This window comes from Balaenoptera acutorostrata, chromosome 13 (genome assembly GCF_949987535.1).
Source record: "Balaenoptera acutorostrata chromosome 13, mBalAcu1.1, whole genome shotgun sequence".
NCBI lineage: Eukaryota > Metazoa > Chordata > Mammalia > Artiodactyla > Balaenopteridae > Balaenoptera > Balaenoptera acutorostrata.
Window position 1 is genome coordinate 28,665,235 of NC_080076.1, and position 16,610 is coordinate 28,681,844.

Consider the following 16,610-nt stretch of genomic DNA (forward strand, 5'->3'; position numbering starts at 1 on the left):
GTGAGAGGAGGGCAGAGTGTGGGACAGTCACAGAGGAGACCCCAGGGGCCAGGGATACCGGGCTTCTCCTTGTTGCTGATTTGATGTTCCTAGGACCACAGGGTGGCACAGCCCAGACCCAGGGTTGCCCTCTGGAATCCTTACTCTCAGCGAGGCCGGTGTGGGTGCTATGCTTGTCCAAGTTTAGACCTCCCAAGGTCTCTCTGAAAGGAGCCTGTAACACCGCTCACACCTGTAGACGGCTTTGTGCTGCCCCAAGTCCCTTCACATCCACTGCTTCCTCAGACCTTGAAAGCCCGAAGCCAGGAGAGAAGACTGTTACTGTCGGAGTTCAACAGTGGACGAACAGAGACCGAAAGAATTGAAAAAAGTGCCTTGGTCCACACAGCAAGTCGGTGACAGAACGAGGATGGAGCCTGGGCCTGGAGACCCCTCTGACCAGGGTCCTGCCTGCTTTACTATGGTGTTCTAGGTAAGCAAAGGCAAGACGAGCTTTGCAGAAGTGTCACCTGGGCTCATGGGTGAGTGCGGGCACACACACACACACATGCGCGCGTGCACAAAATGCTGCCCCGTTGACAGAAGTATCTCTGGGGCTTGGAGACAGAAGTCCACGTAGGAGACCTCTGAGCTTCTGTGAGTAGGGTCCTGACCTCAGGGCGCCACCAGGCTAGGGCTGCCAAGGTGCCTGGGAGCCAGGAAGGGCCATCCCAGCCAAGCCACATGTTGGCCTTCATTCCTCATGGTGTCCAGGGGATGCCGGTGGCCAATGGGCTCCTCAAGGTGAACACACGGCTGCTGGTGGGCCCTGAGGACTCACCTGGCTCAAATTTTCGTAATTGGACTCCTGAGCTTGGGGCCTGTGGACGGGAGAAAGTTGGCTGACCACCCAAACAGGAGGGGTCTCTGACTGACCAAACCACAGCCCAGGAAGGGGCGGAAGGAGGGACGAGAGGGGTTTCGGGGGCCTGCATCCAACAAGGCCTGGAGACTAACCGAAGGTTGGAGGCAGGGCAGCGGCAGAACTTGCAGACCAGGGAGGGGACCACCTGGGTGACAGCATCCCAGAGTCTCTGTCTTCTCCAAGGGATCTCATCTGTGGCTTCAAAAACCATCTCCGGGGTCCTGACCTCCGGGCCGGGCCTCCTGCTAACCCTAACAGCTTTCCTGACTTCCGGGACACCCTCATGGCCTCTCAAACATCAACAGTCCACAGAGCTCGTGTGATCCTCGCCACACACCAGCCCCCCATCTTCAGCTCAGTAGGTGGCACCCAGGGTGCCAGCTCCAGACCTGCTGGCTCCCTCCCTTGCTTGTGCTGCCCACTCTGGCCATCCCTGGCTCCCTCCCTTGCTTGTGCTGCCCACTCTGGCCATCCCTGGCTCCCTCCCTTGCTTGTGCTGCCCACTCTGGCCATCCCTGCCTCTGTCTGCCCCATCTCCCCGCCCTCTCTACTGCCACCTTCAGCCAAGCAACCTAGCCAGCTGCAGCCTTGGGCAACAGCCCTCACAGGTCTCCTGGCCTCCACTCCTGTTCAGATGGGGCCACTCGTCTGCTTAAACCATTCACTGACCTCCCATCGCACTCTGAATGAATCCCACAGCCTGCCTGTCCTCCGTGCCCTCTTCCTGGGTCACGCGTGAGCCTTTGTAGAGCCTTTTCCTCCTGGGTCGCCCCATCACCCCCGCCTGCCCATCGAGCACCCGCCTCAGTGTCCTCAGTGTCCTCAGTGTCCTCCGAGAGGACATGCTGGTCTAAAGCAGCCACAGCCCAGTGGCACCTCCCTCTCCTGGGGCTTTACTCCATCGCCTTGTCCACTTTTTTTTTTTTTCCACAGCTCCTATTTTACAATCTAAGATCTCTTGTTTATATGTTTATTAAAATTCTCCATGTTAAGGTGTGAGTTCTCTGAGGTGGAGGATTTTTGCTGTACTTTTAGCATCCCAAACAGTACCCAGTACGTGGTAGGTACTCAACAGATATTTGAACAACCGCCAGCTTTCTGATTAGGTGCCCTGGTGGGGTAGTAAGTTAGCAAAGAAGAGGGACTTTGCACAGGTATTTGAGAATGTGGGGATCGCTGAGCGAGCAGCTGCAGAGAGGGGCCTGGGCTGGTAATGTGGCTCTTCCAGCCCCCAGGCACAGGTGGGAACGGAGCTATGGGAGTGCCTGGGCTTGTGTAAAGGGTCCTAGAGAAGGCTGTCATCCCCCGCCCACCTCCCCCAAGCATCTCGGACAAGGTCTTGGAATTGGATGCTTTCTTCTTCTACACAGGCCTTCACTTGGACAGACACCAAGAGGGGGCAAGGTCAATGCTTCCTAGCTGAGTCTGTGAGCCCTCAACCAAGCCCTCAGAACCTCTAATGACATTTTGCTTGCAAAGCCTTCAGCAGGGTGTCTGGGAGAATGACTGCCTAATGGTGGCTTTTGGGTGGATCTGTTCTAGAATGCTGGGCACTATGAGAGGAAACACAGCCTCCAGGGATCACAGCTAGGTGCAGAGATACGGCAGACCCAGAAAAATGACCCTTCAGCACCACGGACACCAGGCAGCTGGTCTGGAAGGTAGGCCAGTGTGAGGCCCACAGTCAGTGCTGGGAACATGGGGAGCAGGTCAGCGTGGCCCAGTCTGGCTGCCAGGCTTGGTGGACCGAAGTAGGGGGGAAGGCTGCAGGGAGGGCCTGGACCCTGATCAGGGCTGGGACCCCAGCCCCAGCCCTTTGCCCATTCTTCCTTCTCAGGCTGCCCTCCATGAGAAGCCTGCACCCCTTGGCCAGGGGGGGACTAGAGTGGGGCAGGGTGGGGCTGGGCTAGCTTACTTACCGCGGTGAGGCGTTCTGGGTGACTGGGTACTCTGTGTGAGGGACAGAGAGAGAGGAGGCATGAATCTCCGTGGTACCCACTGGGCTACAAGCCCCGCTGTCCACCCCACCCCACTGTGGAGAGTGGTCTGGAGGGAACAGCTAGCCAGCAGGATGGGAAGAAGTGACCTGAAAGATGCTGAGTTACCGGGGAGGACAGGGAGTGAGGAGCGGACTTAACAGGAAAACCTGCTTCTCTGAGGCCCCTGAAGCACAGAATGCTTGTTGGGTTTGAAGACGCTGCCAGAAAGCCAGTGTGGCCCCAGCAAAGTTGCCAGAGCAACTGTGACAAATTTTGAATTTCATCCCAGGAGAGTTTGAGGCTGGTGTTACTCACCTGGGTGGTCTTAGAGGCTCTGGGAAGCCTCCTCTCTGGGGCACAGAGCAAATTTCCCATCCAGCTTAGTGACAGTAGGGAGGGGTGACGGCAGCTTTCTGAAGACGGCCTGCTAGTTCGAGCTTCCACTCTTTTATACATGCTGTTCCGTCTGCTAGGAGTACTATTAGCTCCTTGTTTTCCTAGCTCACACCTGCTTATAGCTTTCGATTTAGCCTCCCCTTACTTGTGTAAAGCCTTCCCTCCCGGCCCCCGGTCTGGATGCCCCATCAGAGAGAGGCCCACACTCTCTGGGCTTCCGTAGTACGTGGGCTGATGGCACTTCTCTCTGCAGACTGCAATTACCTGCTTACTCCTCAGCACGCATTCATCAGGGAACCATGTCGTATTCACCTCTGTATTCCTAGCACCTATGCAGCACATAGTAGCTGCTCAGGATGCTTGTGACCGAATATTTCGGAAAGCCTGTGTGTGGTCGGAACCCTTCCGGATGAGTCATTTATTGGGTGCTGGTAAAGAGGTGGGCTCAGAGCTATATGGTCTGGGTCTATATCTCTGTGACTCTAGGCTAGAGGCAAGTTCCCTAACCTTTCTGGCCTCAGCTTCCTGATTGTATACTGGGCTCACGCTGGTTCCCACCTCCTGGGCTTGATGCAGGGAGAGGAAAGTGAGATGATGCACAGGTGCGTAAGTGATGTTTCGCTTGTGTCATGCCAGGTGGTCAGCCTGGAGGAAGGCCCCTGCCGGCCCTCGCACCCACCCTGGCCTGGGGCACACCCACCTAGGCGGCGGCGGGCGGCGGCGCCGGCGGCCAGAACGCCGAGCAGCAGCAGCACCTTGAGGCCAAGCGCGCCGAGCGGGAGGGCGATTGCCGAGGCCCCGGAGGCGCCGTGGAAACGGAACAAGTAGACACTGGCTTCGGCGCGGCCCAGGCTGTTGGAGGCCGCGCACGTGTAGCGGCCGTCGTGGGCCAGCGCGGGCAGCTCGGCGGTCACCTGGTGGCCGTGATCTTGACCTGGGCTCGGCACGGCGGCCGAGCCGTTGCCCAGGGCCGGGCCGGACCAGGCGAGGGCGGGCGGCGGCTCCCCTTCAGCCGTGCAGAGCGCGTGGAAAGTGTGCGCCGGGCCGGGCAGCACCGAGATGTTGACGATCCGCGGGGCGGCTGCGGGCGATGGCCGAGGAGGAGCGGGAGGAAGCGAAGTGCGGTCAGAGCAGCGGCAGGCAAAGGGAAAGGCAAGGGCAAGGGGCAGCCCTCCCCGTCCCCTTGGCCCAGAGGGTTGGAGAAGGGAGCGGGGAGGGCTCGGGGTGATACTGAGAGGAAGGAAGAGGTGCTCGGGCGCCACGATGCCTGGGTCCCAGTACCGGTGTGACCTTAGGCAAGTTATTCCGCCGCTCTGTGCCTTAGTTTCTTCACGTGTAAAATGGGGATCTCATTACGGGGCTGTTGAGAAGATTTGATAATTGGGGTGCCTGGGCAAGTGCTCTCTAAACGTCATTACTATTGTGGTAGCACACGACTGGGGGCAGTCTGCTGGAGTGATTTCAAGGGCACCTCCCACTCCCAGACAGCCTCACCAAGACCTAGACTTGAGACGATTCACTGAATCGGTGGGACTGTGGGACTGGGGCGGACAAGGGCGAAGAAACTGAAATGCACTCAGAGAGGCGGCATAGCCAGCCCAAGGGCACATGGGAGGTTCTTGGCAGCGTCAAACTCAACCCAGAACGCCTGGGTCCCCCACAGGGGGGCTCCGGGATTTTTGCAAAGCTCCTTAGGTCATTCCAATGCTCAGCCAGGGTTGAGAACCACGGCTCTAGGATGCTGGTTCCCACATCTTTCTACCACAGGGTCTAGAGAAGTGCCGGGCACTTGGTGGGCTCCCTGGGCACCCCCTCTGTGCACACAGCCCACTGCAGTCCTTGCCATATTTAAGTTGACCGTTCCTCGTTCTTCTCCCCCCCTAGTCTGAGAGCTGTTCGGGCATATTCACTCTCTACGAGCTTCATTACAATGCCCAACCCAGGCCCCCTCCCACCCCGCCCCAGCCCTTCCTGGGGCCAGGATTCGGCGGCATTTTTAACAGCTTCCCGGGTGGCCCGTAGCCATCGCCAAGTGTGAGACCCCCTGCTCTAGAGAAAGGGGTGTGCCTCTTGTACCCCTTCCGATCCCAGCACAGAGCCCGCACCTAGGGAGCCCTCGGACGCGGCGGGGAGGCGGGCGGCGCGCTCACCGGTCACGCGGAGCCGGACGCCGTGGCGGCTCTCGTAGCGGTCGTGGGCGTCGCCGGCGAACTCGACGCGGCAGAAGTAGCGGCCGTCGTCGGCCAGCGCGAGGCGCTCGACGCGCAGCGACAGGTCGTTGCGGCGCGGGTTGCCGAGCAGCCGGAAGCGGCCGTGCAGGCTGAGCGCCGTCTGGCAGAGCTCGCTGCTCCGCGCCGCCGCGCACCGGAACACCTGCGGGCCCGTGTACGGCTCGCCCGCGCGCCAGATGGCCGTGAGCGGCCCGTCGTAGTGGCGGTGCGGGTGCGTGAAGGTGCAGGGCAGCACTGCCGCCTCGCCCGCCGCCGCACTCACCTCGGCCGGCACCTTCATGGACCAGCGCTGCGCCGGCGCACCTGCGGGCGGGCGAGAGGCAGGCGGCGTGCGGCAACCCTGCCCGCGCCCTCGGGGGGCCTGGAAACCTCAGGACTCGGGAAGCGCCCTCCCTGCCCTCGGGCGTGGTGGTGGGGGGTCTGGAAACCCACCCCAGGACTCGAGGGGCATCTCTTGGGACTTTGACTCCCGTGACTTTGTAGGTGCCTGGACTCTCCCCCCATTTCCCTGGGACTATTTGCCTCACTCAGGGTGGTCCCACCTCACTTACAGGCCCAGTGACCCCAACTTCTTTCCCATCAAAACTTGCCCTGCTGCAGAAAAGCCCTGGGATCCCGTGGTTACAGTACAGTCCCAAGACCCCCCCCCCCCCAGATGGTGACAATAATAAAGGCACTTACTGTGCAGCTCTGTGTTGAGCAAGTTCCTGGTGGTATCGCTTTTAGTTCTCACAAATGATCCTAGAGGTAAGCAGAGTTATCCCCGGGTTACATGTTATAAACCGAGGCACAGAGAGTTTGAGGCCTGAGGTCACACAGCTAGGATGAGGCAAAGCTGATGTTCAACCTCAGGACTGCCTGACCCCACTGTGGCACTCTAGTGCACGAAGGGCATGGAAACGTGGGGCTTATCCAAGGAGAGCGACACTCCCATTTACAGAGGGGAAACTGAGGCCTTGGGAGGTGGTGGTATGTTTTGAAGCTGGTGTGTTGAGTTGGTGGCTGAGATTCCTCTACAGTCAACCCAAGTGGGCTTCCCCAAAGGCCAGTGCCCAGACAGGGAGCTGAGGGAGGGGTGGACCATTATGCTGCCTCCTTGCTTTGCACAAGTGCTTCTGGGTTCAAGTTTCCTCACCTCCCATGTTGTGAGCCTCTGAAGTATGGTTGAGCTAAGGTCTGGAAGCTGCACTCTGCCTGCAGCTTACGGAGGGCTAGAGAGTCACTGCCTGTGTTGTTGCAGATGTGTGCTTCTTTGGGGGTGGGGTGAACGGGGTGGGTGGATGGGTGTCAGTGCTGGGAGCATCAGGTCAGGGGGCCTGGGAGCCTCCTCAAGAAGGGAGGGACAGGCTTAGCCTCTAGTGCCCAGGTACAGTTCAGGAAAGGGATCTTTACAGGGAATAGTACAGCAGCCCCTATATTTCCAAAGGGCTTTGCAATTTACCAGGTTCTTTCACATGCATCACATCACATGACTCCACATCCAGTGCTCTTTGCTCTGTGGGGTAGCCCCACTTGTCTCTTGGGCAGGAATCTCCTCAGCCCACAGCTGGCAGACCATCCTCCAGGGAACCCATACCATCTATGAGTAATCTACAGGTCAAGGCATTCCTCCTGCTCAGAACCAGTGTTTCCTGCCCCTCACATGACGGCCCATCGCTCTTTGGAGCCTTCGCCTTCCTTTCCTGTGATGGCCCTCCCGGGATCCCATCATGGCTATTCTGGACCCAGTAAGCCTCCCCTTCTCTGGCAGAGGTCCTAGTCCTTCACCTGCCCCTCTCCATCCTCACTGCCCGCTTGGTACTCTCCTTGCAGTGTAGTGTCCTGACCCCGGGGGCTCCAGGTGTGTGTTCCAGATGTGCTGGGCCAGGCAGAGTGGGGTATGAATCGGGTTGTGTGAACTGTGCCTCATAGAAAACCTCACTTTGGGATTGTGCTGAGCTTGCAATGAAATAAAACCACAAGGTTTTTTGGGGTTTTTTTCTCACACAGTCTGCTTCTAAGCCAAATCTCCTTTCTTCTGGACAAGTGGAAGTATGCTTTTGAACCCAAGCGGGGGACTTGACATCTTTCCCTAGTAAGAGCTCATTTGTTCAGTTGTTAATAATCAAAGGGCCTAGTTCCAAATTTGAGAAACCCTTCCTGAAGGTTTTGATCGTTCAGTCAGTACTTCTAGCTGCAGAAAGCATCTCCCAATCTTGAGGCTCAGTCCCTGCCTCAGTTTCCCTGCGTTCTCACCCTCTGTGACCTTAGCCTCCTCTGACCTCCTGCATTTTGCAGGCATCACAGAGCCAGGCATTGACTCCCCAGGGATTGTTTACTGTTGTGCATTCATCAATTGGCCATCATTGATCGGACACATTCCCCACACGAAGCCAGGCACTGGGATTAGAGCCAGGGCTACAAAGAGCAAGAGAATAACTTATCAGCCTGTTGGAGCTCATGGCTCAGAAAGGGTGACAGATCTGGGAACCCGTAGTTACACTAAAGCCTGCCAGGTGCTCTGATGAGGGACATGAACAATGTTCCCTCTGTCTGAACATGGTTCCCGGCCCCTTTCACTCACCAGCTCCCTCCTAGCCGTCCCCGGGCCTCCGCTGAGTCATCCTACAGCGGGAGGCCTTCACTGAGCCCTAAGCCTGGGTCTGGCACCCCTTCCCCATGCCCCAGGGCTGGCAGAAGTGCTTTCTCTGTATGGGCATTGCCTGTTCAACTGTATCTCTCGTCCAGGCACCCAGAAGCTCCGGGAGGGCAGGGAACATGTGTGGGGGCCATATTTGTGCAGCTATTGCCCAGCACGTGCCTGCCACATAGTAGTTGATGTTGAATTGAATTGCTGAGAGAGAGCAGAAGGGAGGGTGCCCGGAATGGCAGGAAGGGTGGGTGGGCAGGGATTGATTGAAAGCCCCATGAGAGAGGAGCTGCCGCCTCAGCAGAGCCTTGAGAAAGGAGTGGGATTTGCTAAGCCCTGAAGTAGGCTGAAGGCATTCCAGGCAAAGGGTAAAATGGAAGTACGGACATCAGCATAGAGGTTGCAGGGCATTAGAGGATAAGGGTGTCAGAGTACGTGGTGCTTTGGGGGCTCGTTGGGAGACATTGCTAATCTTATTCCACAAGCAAAACAATCCATGGGGTGCTGTCATTAGCCCCCCTTTCGGGAAGGAGATCTGCGGCTCAGAGAGCCTGAGGGACTTGGCAACGTCATTTGGCCAACCAGGCAGAGCCAAGGCTTCCCCTCGGAGTGTAACTGAGCAGGACCCTATGAGGTCTTCCCGGAACAGATCCCCACCCATGTCCTCCGCCTGCCTTTCGTCTGTAGAAAAACTGTAGTCAAAGCATCAATTTAATCAGAAAAGTGAGAAAATGCAGAAAGAAAGGAAAACAGTCAAGCAACACAAAATAATTATACTTTAGCCATGAAACAAAGTCAAGGACCTCTAGTTCTTCCTCAAAGACTATAGATAATATTCTGAGCCAAGTCCTTTGAGCTGTTTTGCAGATACTGAAACGGCCACCAGGTGGGAGAAGTTAACTGTATGCTGCCCACAAGCACGGAGACCCCAGACCAGCTGGAAGGTTGATGATGCTGACTCCTGATTACCTCACCACCAACTAATCAGAAGAATGTCCACAAGCTGATCACACCCTGCTCCTTGAACACTGTAAGACTCCTCACTACCCCCTCCAGGGTGGGACACACAGTTTTGAGGGCATTAGCCCACTGTGGCCCCCTTTGCCTGGCAAAGCAATAATGCTATTTCTTTCTACTTCACCCAAAACTCTGTCTCCTAGAGCAGAGCCACCAGGGAGGTTTAATCCGGCACCAGTGAACAGAGGCTGAATTTCGACAATAGGTGGGTCATGTTCTGACCTTGTCCCTGGACTCTGTGCTGCTCGAGGATGACAGCCTAGATTGGGAGCATCTGATGTGTGGTACAAATGACAGGTCAGGACCCCTCCCTCCCTGGCTGGGTTCTGCTCTGGGAGGAGAGAGGGCACACAGAGGCCCTTTCACCAAGTGTGACAGTCTTGACTCCCATTAGGGGGAGATTTGTGTTTCCTGTTTGTCTGCTGCATGGTGTTCCAAGAGACGGGCACCTGGCCTCACTTTTACACAGAGACCTTTGGATGAGTTCACCCAGGGGACTTGAGGTGAAAGTGGGAAGTCCCAATAGGAATTAGCCAGGGAGCAGATGCATTTGCTTTGGCAGGAATCCAAGCTCCCCAGCCTCCTGGGACATTTGCTGTTCCCTCTGGTAGCTCCTGCATGTCTCTTAGGACAGGGCAGGGACAGCCCCCCGAACTGGAACCACAGCTCCTTTCGATAGGGTCTCTACTCTTCCTGCTTCATGTCTGTCAGGCTCCGGGGGTCAACAGGAGGCCCACATTCTTCCCATTGTCCGAAATTCCTCCTCTCAATGGTGGGCCACTGGGCACGGTGAAGAGCATTCCAGCTTTGGTACGGCTGGACATGGGTGACATTCTCGCTTGTATCAAGCACCCAGTCTGTGCCTGGCACTGTTCTAGGCTCATCCACTTACAGGGAGATCTTTGGGCGAGTTGCTTAATGTCCCAGCTCTCAGGCTCCTCTGCTGCAAAATGGGGTACATAGTACTTTCCTCATAGGATTGAGGATGGAATGAAGTCACACGTGAAGGTCACCCGGACAGAGCTGACACTCAGCAAATGCTCAGTGATGTTAGTTCCCTCCTTCACTAGCCGTGCAAAGAGAGTGGGACCAGGAGGGGCATGGGGGTGGTGCTAACCAGTGGTGGGGAAGGAGAAGGGCTCTGGACGGACAACTCAAGGCGATACGGGGTGGGGGTGGGGTCGGGACATTGATGCCGGAAACTGCACCATCTGTGGCTCAACTTGGCACCTTAGACCACATGTCATGCAATAGCGCAGGCCTTGCCCTTAGCTCACCTGAAAACTAGTCATTGATTCATGTACTGATTCACTCAATAGATGTTTATTGAGGGTCTGTCTTGTGCTTGATACTGTGCTGAGAGTTGGGGATACAGCTATGGTGACAATCAGTGGCTGCCTCAGTGTGTTTGCAGCCTGTCCATCGCTCAGCCATTGTTTGTTTTTCATTTATACATGATTCTAACGAGTTTGTTTAATTAGCTTCCCAGACTTGGGAAATACAGATTGAAAAGCTAGAAAGTGTCTCCTGTTTGTAGTCCATTGAAAGCAGCAAGGGATGATAATCAGCATTCAGTCAGGGAGGAAGGTTCAGTAAAAATAATGTGACGATCAGGACAGAAATGATAAAAGTACAGCACAAAAGGGACCCTTTAGAGGAGGGGTAAGTGCAGAGGGCCTTGAGGCATCATGACACTGCAGCAGGCTAGTGAAACATTGCTCGCGGGGATGACCTGAGTCACCTTGGAAAGGATCATTGCCATGAGAGGCGTGCCCCTCGAATGGGGTCTCAGGCGTCTGTCTGGGGCTGTAGCCCTGGCTAGACTGGCCCTGACTTTGTGACCTTAGGTGAGTCCTCATAGCTCTCTGGCCTCAGTGGGCTCATCTGTCAAATGCTGTTCTCTAGATGCTTACTAAGGAGAATTTTAAATCTAAAAGTCTGTGTCCAAAAATGATATTTGGATAAAAATGACAAGGAAGTCTGGCAAGCATTTTAGAAATATGTCAATATAAAATTAACTGAAAGGCTTTTAGGTACTTAAAGTAAGCCATTAGCTGTTGAGAAAACTCAGCTACTCGGAAAGAGGCATCCACGCTTGATGGTCCTGTGCAGCCATTTACTAAACTCTGCACGTTGCTCCCTCATGCCTCCCCGTGGTGACCATGCTCATTGAGGGAGGGCTGGGGCTGCAGCACTGGGTACCAGCTTCCACGTAAGCATGATCACGAGTCAACTGAGGGGTAGTTAACTCACCCTGGACCTATTATCCCAAAGCCCTTTGCCAGTGGTGTCAGGGTGGGACGAGAACTCGGCAGTAGAAACATCCACAGAACCTGGATGGGCAGAAGTGGCATCTGGATGGATCAGAAATAGAGGCCTTGGTTTTGGCTGCAGCTAAACCAGATTCCCACCAGTTCCTTGGTGAGGAAGGAGGCAGGGATGTGCATGGGAGCCTCTCTGTAGCTCGTGTGCAGTGCGTTCTGTGTGATGGCATTTATGTTAACGAGCGAGAAAACTGTTTATGATTTTGTACCTGAGCATGCGGCAGTCGCTGTCCGTGGACCACAGATAGGAAAGCAAGCCAGTGGTGGCGGCTGTGATGGGACAATGGCCAATGGGGGTGTCCTCAGAGAGTGGCGCTTTAACAAGAATTAGGTCTGCTGGGGTGGGCTTTTTGTGACAGGTTTCTGGAGGAAACAAGCATGGACATTGAGGGGGAGAAGGGTGATGCCACGCAGGCGCGCCCCATGGACAGACGACGCCTCGTGGAGACCCTCAGAGATCTGCTCCCCACCCCCTAGGAGGGCTGACATACTCAGCTGACAGGCAGCCAGTCTGATGAGCCCAGCTGTTTGTAAGGGGCTACCCTCCTTGGGGACAGCTGGACATGTTAGTAGGGGTGTTCTCAGGGAGTGACTCCAGGGGTGGCTTCTTGGGCATTGCGGCGCCTGAAGGGTCAGGAGAGGGTGTTTTGGGGCAAAGACAGATGTTCATCTTGGCCACCGGACCTCCCCAGTTGGGTGTGTGGCTTGAGCTGGGGCAGTTGCCTTTCATCCGATTCCCTCCTGCACCTCAGTTTGCTCTCAGTAATTCTTCCTTCTGGGCCTGCATATAGTCCAGACAGGTTATCAGGGGGAGAAACAGTGAGAATGGGGCAGAGACCAGTGAGGGGAGAGGAGGGAGCAGAACCAGGAATTCCATCCATGGGTGCGAAGCAGACCCCACAGGCTCTAGGGAGCTGGGAGACGCAAGTCAGTGAGAGGCCTGACTGTTCCCCTTCTGCCCTCGGGTTGTCCTGTTTCCCCCTTAATCCTCGCCTCTCTGGCCACTTGGTTGTGGAGCTGGACCCTCTCGCCTGGGCTGACAGGTGCAGAGCCGCGGGTGGAGCCGGCCCCGGGGCAGTGTCTGCGCAGCGCGCTGCTCTTGGGAGTTCTGATTCCACCCGTCCCTGCCGTGCTCCAGCTCCCTGCACCCCTCCTCCTCCCGGGTAGGACTTCTCGGTCCCAGCTGCTGGCCACAGGAGCCAGCAGGAGCAGAGGTGTCCCGGCTCATTCAGCCTCCATTTCCTTCTGGGCCCACAGCAGCAGTCCCTGACCTCTCCCCGCGTCCCAGATAAGCGCCCCATGTCCTTGGGTGACTGCTGTGAATTGTCTTGCCTTCTCAGTTTGTTTTTTTGCAGGGGTTCAGAGCTAGCAAAGTAAGTTCCTCTGAGCCCCAAGCTCTGCCCCAGGCTCACCACCCAGTGCACGTAGGCGTAGGTGGTGGCAAGGGCCGGGCTGGCACTCAGGAGACTCCAGTTCACATCCAGCCGGTGACACCCAGAAGTGCCCTGACCTCGTCGAGCCTCCCTGAAACAGGGAAAAGGGCCTCCACTTTGCAGGGCTGTGGTGAAGAGTAAGTGAACTGGCCATTACAAGCCTGGCACGACAGTCCTCAAGGGTGACAGCTGCTGTGACTGCTGCACCACCTCACCAGAGATGTGGGGACCAGTGGAGGTCTTGTCCAAGGTCACTAAGTGGCCAGAGTTCCCAGACTACTGCTCTTCCCACCACCCCTCATCCCCCGCTTTCTAAAAGCAGATCTGTGGGGAGACAGAAAGGAAAGACAAAAGAGAGTGTGAGGGCCCCTGGGAGATGAGGGGCTGCCCCAGGGTGCTGGGCGGGGGGGGACGCCTGTGTGAGGGAGAAGTCGTGGAAAGTGGAAGAGGGGGGTTTCCTGGATGAATCCCTCCACTTCACTTTTGCCAAAGGCCAGCCCTGGGCCCTGTGCTCAGAGGTGTGTCAGGGATGGGACCGTGACCTGTGGCCACCTTGCTCTCAGGCCCCGTGGGCTCCGGCCGCTTCCAGGCCCGCTGCCACACAGAGAGGCTGCAGAGGGATTTCAGGAAGAGGGACGCTGCTCACCCTGGTTTAAGAGCTCTTGGTCTCAGCGGTGAAGAAGCTGCCGGCCACGAGAAGAGGGGTCCCCTCGCAGACCCAGCTGCATAGCTCCCACGTGTGCTCGACCTCCCTGGGGAGTCCTGACATGCAGCTGGAGCATTTGTGTGGTCTGACTTTTGTACTTGAACATGTGACTGCTCATGCTTCCCGTAAGTTTTTTTTTTTGTCTTTCACTGATTCATAGCTGCTGACTCTTAGCAGGAGAAAGAAACCAAACCAAAACAAAAAAAACCCCAAACCTAGTGTTCCTTGAAGCAATGTGACTTGAACAACGTTTCACTACCATTTACTGCACAACCGCTGAGCGCCAGGACTGTGCTGGGGGCCTTCCACCCATAACCTAATTCTCCTTCAAGCACCCACAAGGTGATGGGGACCCCCATTTACCAAGGCTCAGAGAAGTTAGGTAACCTGCTCAGGGCCACACAGTTAGGAAATAGCAGAGCCAGGATTCACAGCCTTGTCTGACCTGTTCTCCTGTCTGCCCCAGGTGTGGGCAGGGTCACCTCTTCCAGCCCCACCCTCTATGTGGGACCCAACCCGAAATCATCCAGAAAGATGGCTGAGTTAAGTCAACTTGGGAAAAGGAAGCCCATCTCCTATCAGCCTCCACCACAGGGCTCTGTGGGTGGGACAGTGGGCAGTACGGGGTCAGGAGGTGGTGGCGTGGTCCCGTCTCGAGCCACATACCCCCAAGTTCAAATCCCAGTTTCACCCTGCACCGCCCACTGAACCTCTTTGTGTCTCAGTTTTCTCATCTGTGAAAAAGGAATATAATAGTTCCTTTGTCATAGGATTATGATGCTTACGTGAATTACTAATTAAAGTGCCCAGCACTTAATAAGAGCTATGTAGGCACTTGCTGTTAATATTCAATCCAGCCCCGAACAGAACTCCGCTCCGCTCCGTGTTGAATGCTAGAGAGGAAGGATCAAAGGCCTGAGGAGTGGGAGTTTATAATCCAGTCATGGAGATAGGACCCCACCCAAGGAAGATTGACTAATAGCTTGGAACACCATGATGTCAGTGCTGTCACCATGTGGCATGTGATGGCCAATCGCTGTGCACATGGAGGCCTGGATGCCAAGTCCAGGAACACAGTCATGAGGATGTCTCAGGCTGAGTGGGGTCGAGGAGAGGATTGGGGCCTGGACAGAGGGGCTCATGAGGGTTGCCTTTGTCATTATCCCAGTGGCCCTCAACTGCATCGTGCATCAGAATCACCCAAGATGGTTGAACATGCAGATTCCTGGGCCCTGCTCCTGACATGTTCTGATTCTGCAGATCTGGGGTGGAGCTGAAGAACGTGCTTTTTTTTTTTTTTCTTGATGTGGACCATTTTTAAAGTCTTTATTGAATTTGTTACAATACTGCTTCTGTTTTAAGTTTTGGTTTTTTGGCCGCGAGGCATGTGGGATCTTAGCTCCCCGACCAGGGATCGAACCTGCACTCCCTGCGTTGGAAGACAAAGTCTTAACCACTGGACCGCCAGGGAAGTCCCAGAACGTGCTTTTTAACAAATGCATGCCACTCCAGGGATTCTGATGCAGATGGTTCATGACCACCTTTTCAGAAATACTGTTCCCAGGGACACCGACTCCTTGAGCTAAGTGACCTCAAGTGAAGTGACATTGATACTTAAGCCTGCCGCAAAGAGTTCCCACTCACTTCTTGGGGTTCCTGCTGGGCGGTCAGGGTGCCCTGGATCACTTGCCCTACTCCCCGAGTGAAGTCACCCCGCCCTTACCCCAAACAGCCATGTGCTCTCCCCTCTTTCCCGGGGCCGTGCCCGTTAAGAAGCAAAGCACTTGGATGGCAACAACACCCCCAGTCTGTCAGAGCCTGCGCTGTCCTCCCCAGAGCTGGCCCGTTGTGCCCCTGGATCCTCACAGCAAAGGCCTGGGCAGGAGGCCTTTCTACAGGTGGAGACACTGAGGCCCAGAGGAGTCCAGGCACTGCCTCAAGTCACCAGGAACCCAAGGCAAAGCCTAGACTTGAACTTCTGGCTTCTGTCACCACAGCCTCCCAAAGTGCAGCTCTCCCTTCCCCACAGGACTGGAGGCCCTAGCAACCCAGCTGTCCTGAGTGCAGGGAGAGAAGACCGTACCTAAAATTTTGTGAGAATCTATTCTGTTCTGAAAATGCACCAGAGAGCAGAGTGGGAAACTCACCCATCAGGATGACGCACACCAAGGAGGCCAGGAGTTGGAAGGAACCTTCCATGCTGTGAGGTACGGAGCCCCCAGGCAGCCCCACACTCAGCCAGGCCACTGGCGAGACCCCTGCTTGGCGTGGGTGTGGGGGAAGGAAGGGGAGAGGGGCTGGGCGGTGTGCCCAGGTCTGCACCCCTGCCGGGCTCTGCGGATGGTGGAGGAACTGGAGACAGGCAGCCAGTCAGCTCCAAGTATGATTAGATGAGACCCGTGGGCTTTAGTCATGTGGAAAACCAAGAGAGGAACCCCTCGGATGATTCTCCAGGACGGGAAACAGAGAAGTGGGCAGGGAAGATGCAGGACCCTTTCCTGTGGCCGCTGTCCCTTTGAAAAATCTGCTGTTCTTATGCTTCCTTCACTCCCTCCCTCCCCCCTCCCCTCTCCCTCCCTCCTTCTATCTTTCCTTCCCTCTCTCTTTCCCTTCCCACATTTTTAGTGTGCCAGGATGGGTTTTCATCTTGGTGAAGCTGTTTTACTGTGGCCATATAGGTTTTGAAGTGGTGATTATTGAGGGAAGGAAAAAATCGTCTCCAAAATGTAATCATTATTGACAATGGTTACATTACCAAGCAGCATAAATGGGAAATAGTAAAATTATTAAGCAAATCAACCCAGACAAGCATGTTAAAATGCTCAGAACATCAAAATGTCAGATTAAAATATCCTGCTACAGGGGCAGAATCTCGGTGTCTGTTGCAAGGAGGTAATTGGGAAACTGAACAAAAAAGTGGCCAGGTTGGGGGCTGGCAAGGCTGAGCCAACCCTTGAGTAGGAGGAAGTGTTTTAGTTCAGTTAAAGGTTA

At 55.7% G+C, this 16,610-nt stretch overlaps 1 protein-coding gene across 1 annotated transcript; it reads right to left on the bottom strand.

The window, feature by feature from the left end:
- Positions 1–649: 649 nt before the first annotated feature.
- SIGLEC15 (sialic acid binding Ig like lectin 15) lies at positions 650–15,818 on the bottom strand. The gene is made up of 6 exons (XM_057526194.1): positions 15,767–15,818; positions 6,192–6,251; positions 5,430–5,813; positions 3,980–4,360; positions 2,824–2,854; positions 650–860 (listed from the first exon to the last, which is right to left on the bottom strand). Exons 1-6 carry the CDS (start codon positions 15,816–15,818, stop codon positions 779–781), a joined length of 990 nt encoding a protein of 329 aa, XP_057382177.1. The 3' UTR covers positions 650–778.
- Positions 15,819–16,610: the final 792 nt, after the last annotated feature.

Coding starts and splice junctions, on each gene's coding strand:
- SIGLEC15 (XM_057526194.1), bottom strand. CDS start 15,818: ATGGAAGGTTCCTTCCAACTCCTGGCCTCCTTGGTGTGCGTCATCCTG. Junction 2,855..3,979: donor CGCCGCCCGCCGCCGCCTAG/GTGGGTGTGCCC, acceptor TCCCTCACACAG/AGTACCCAGTCACCCAGAAC. Junction 861..2,823: donor ACCCAGAACGCCTCACCGCG/GTAAGTAAGCTA, acceptor TCCCGTCCACAG/GCCCCAAGCTCAGGAGTCCA.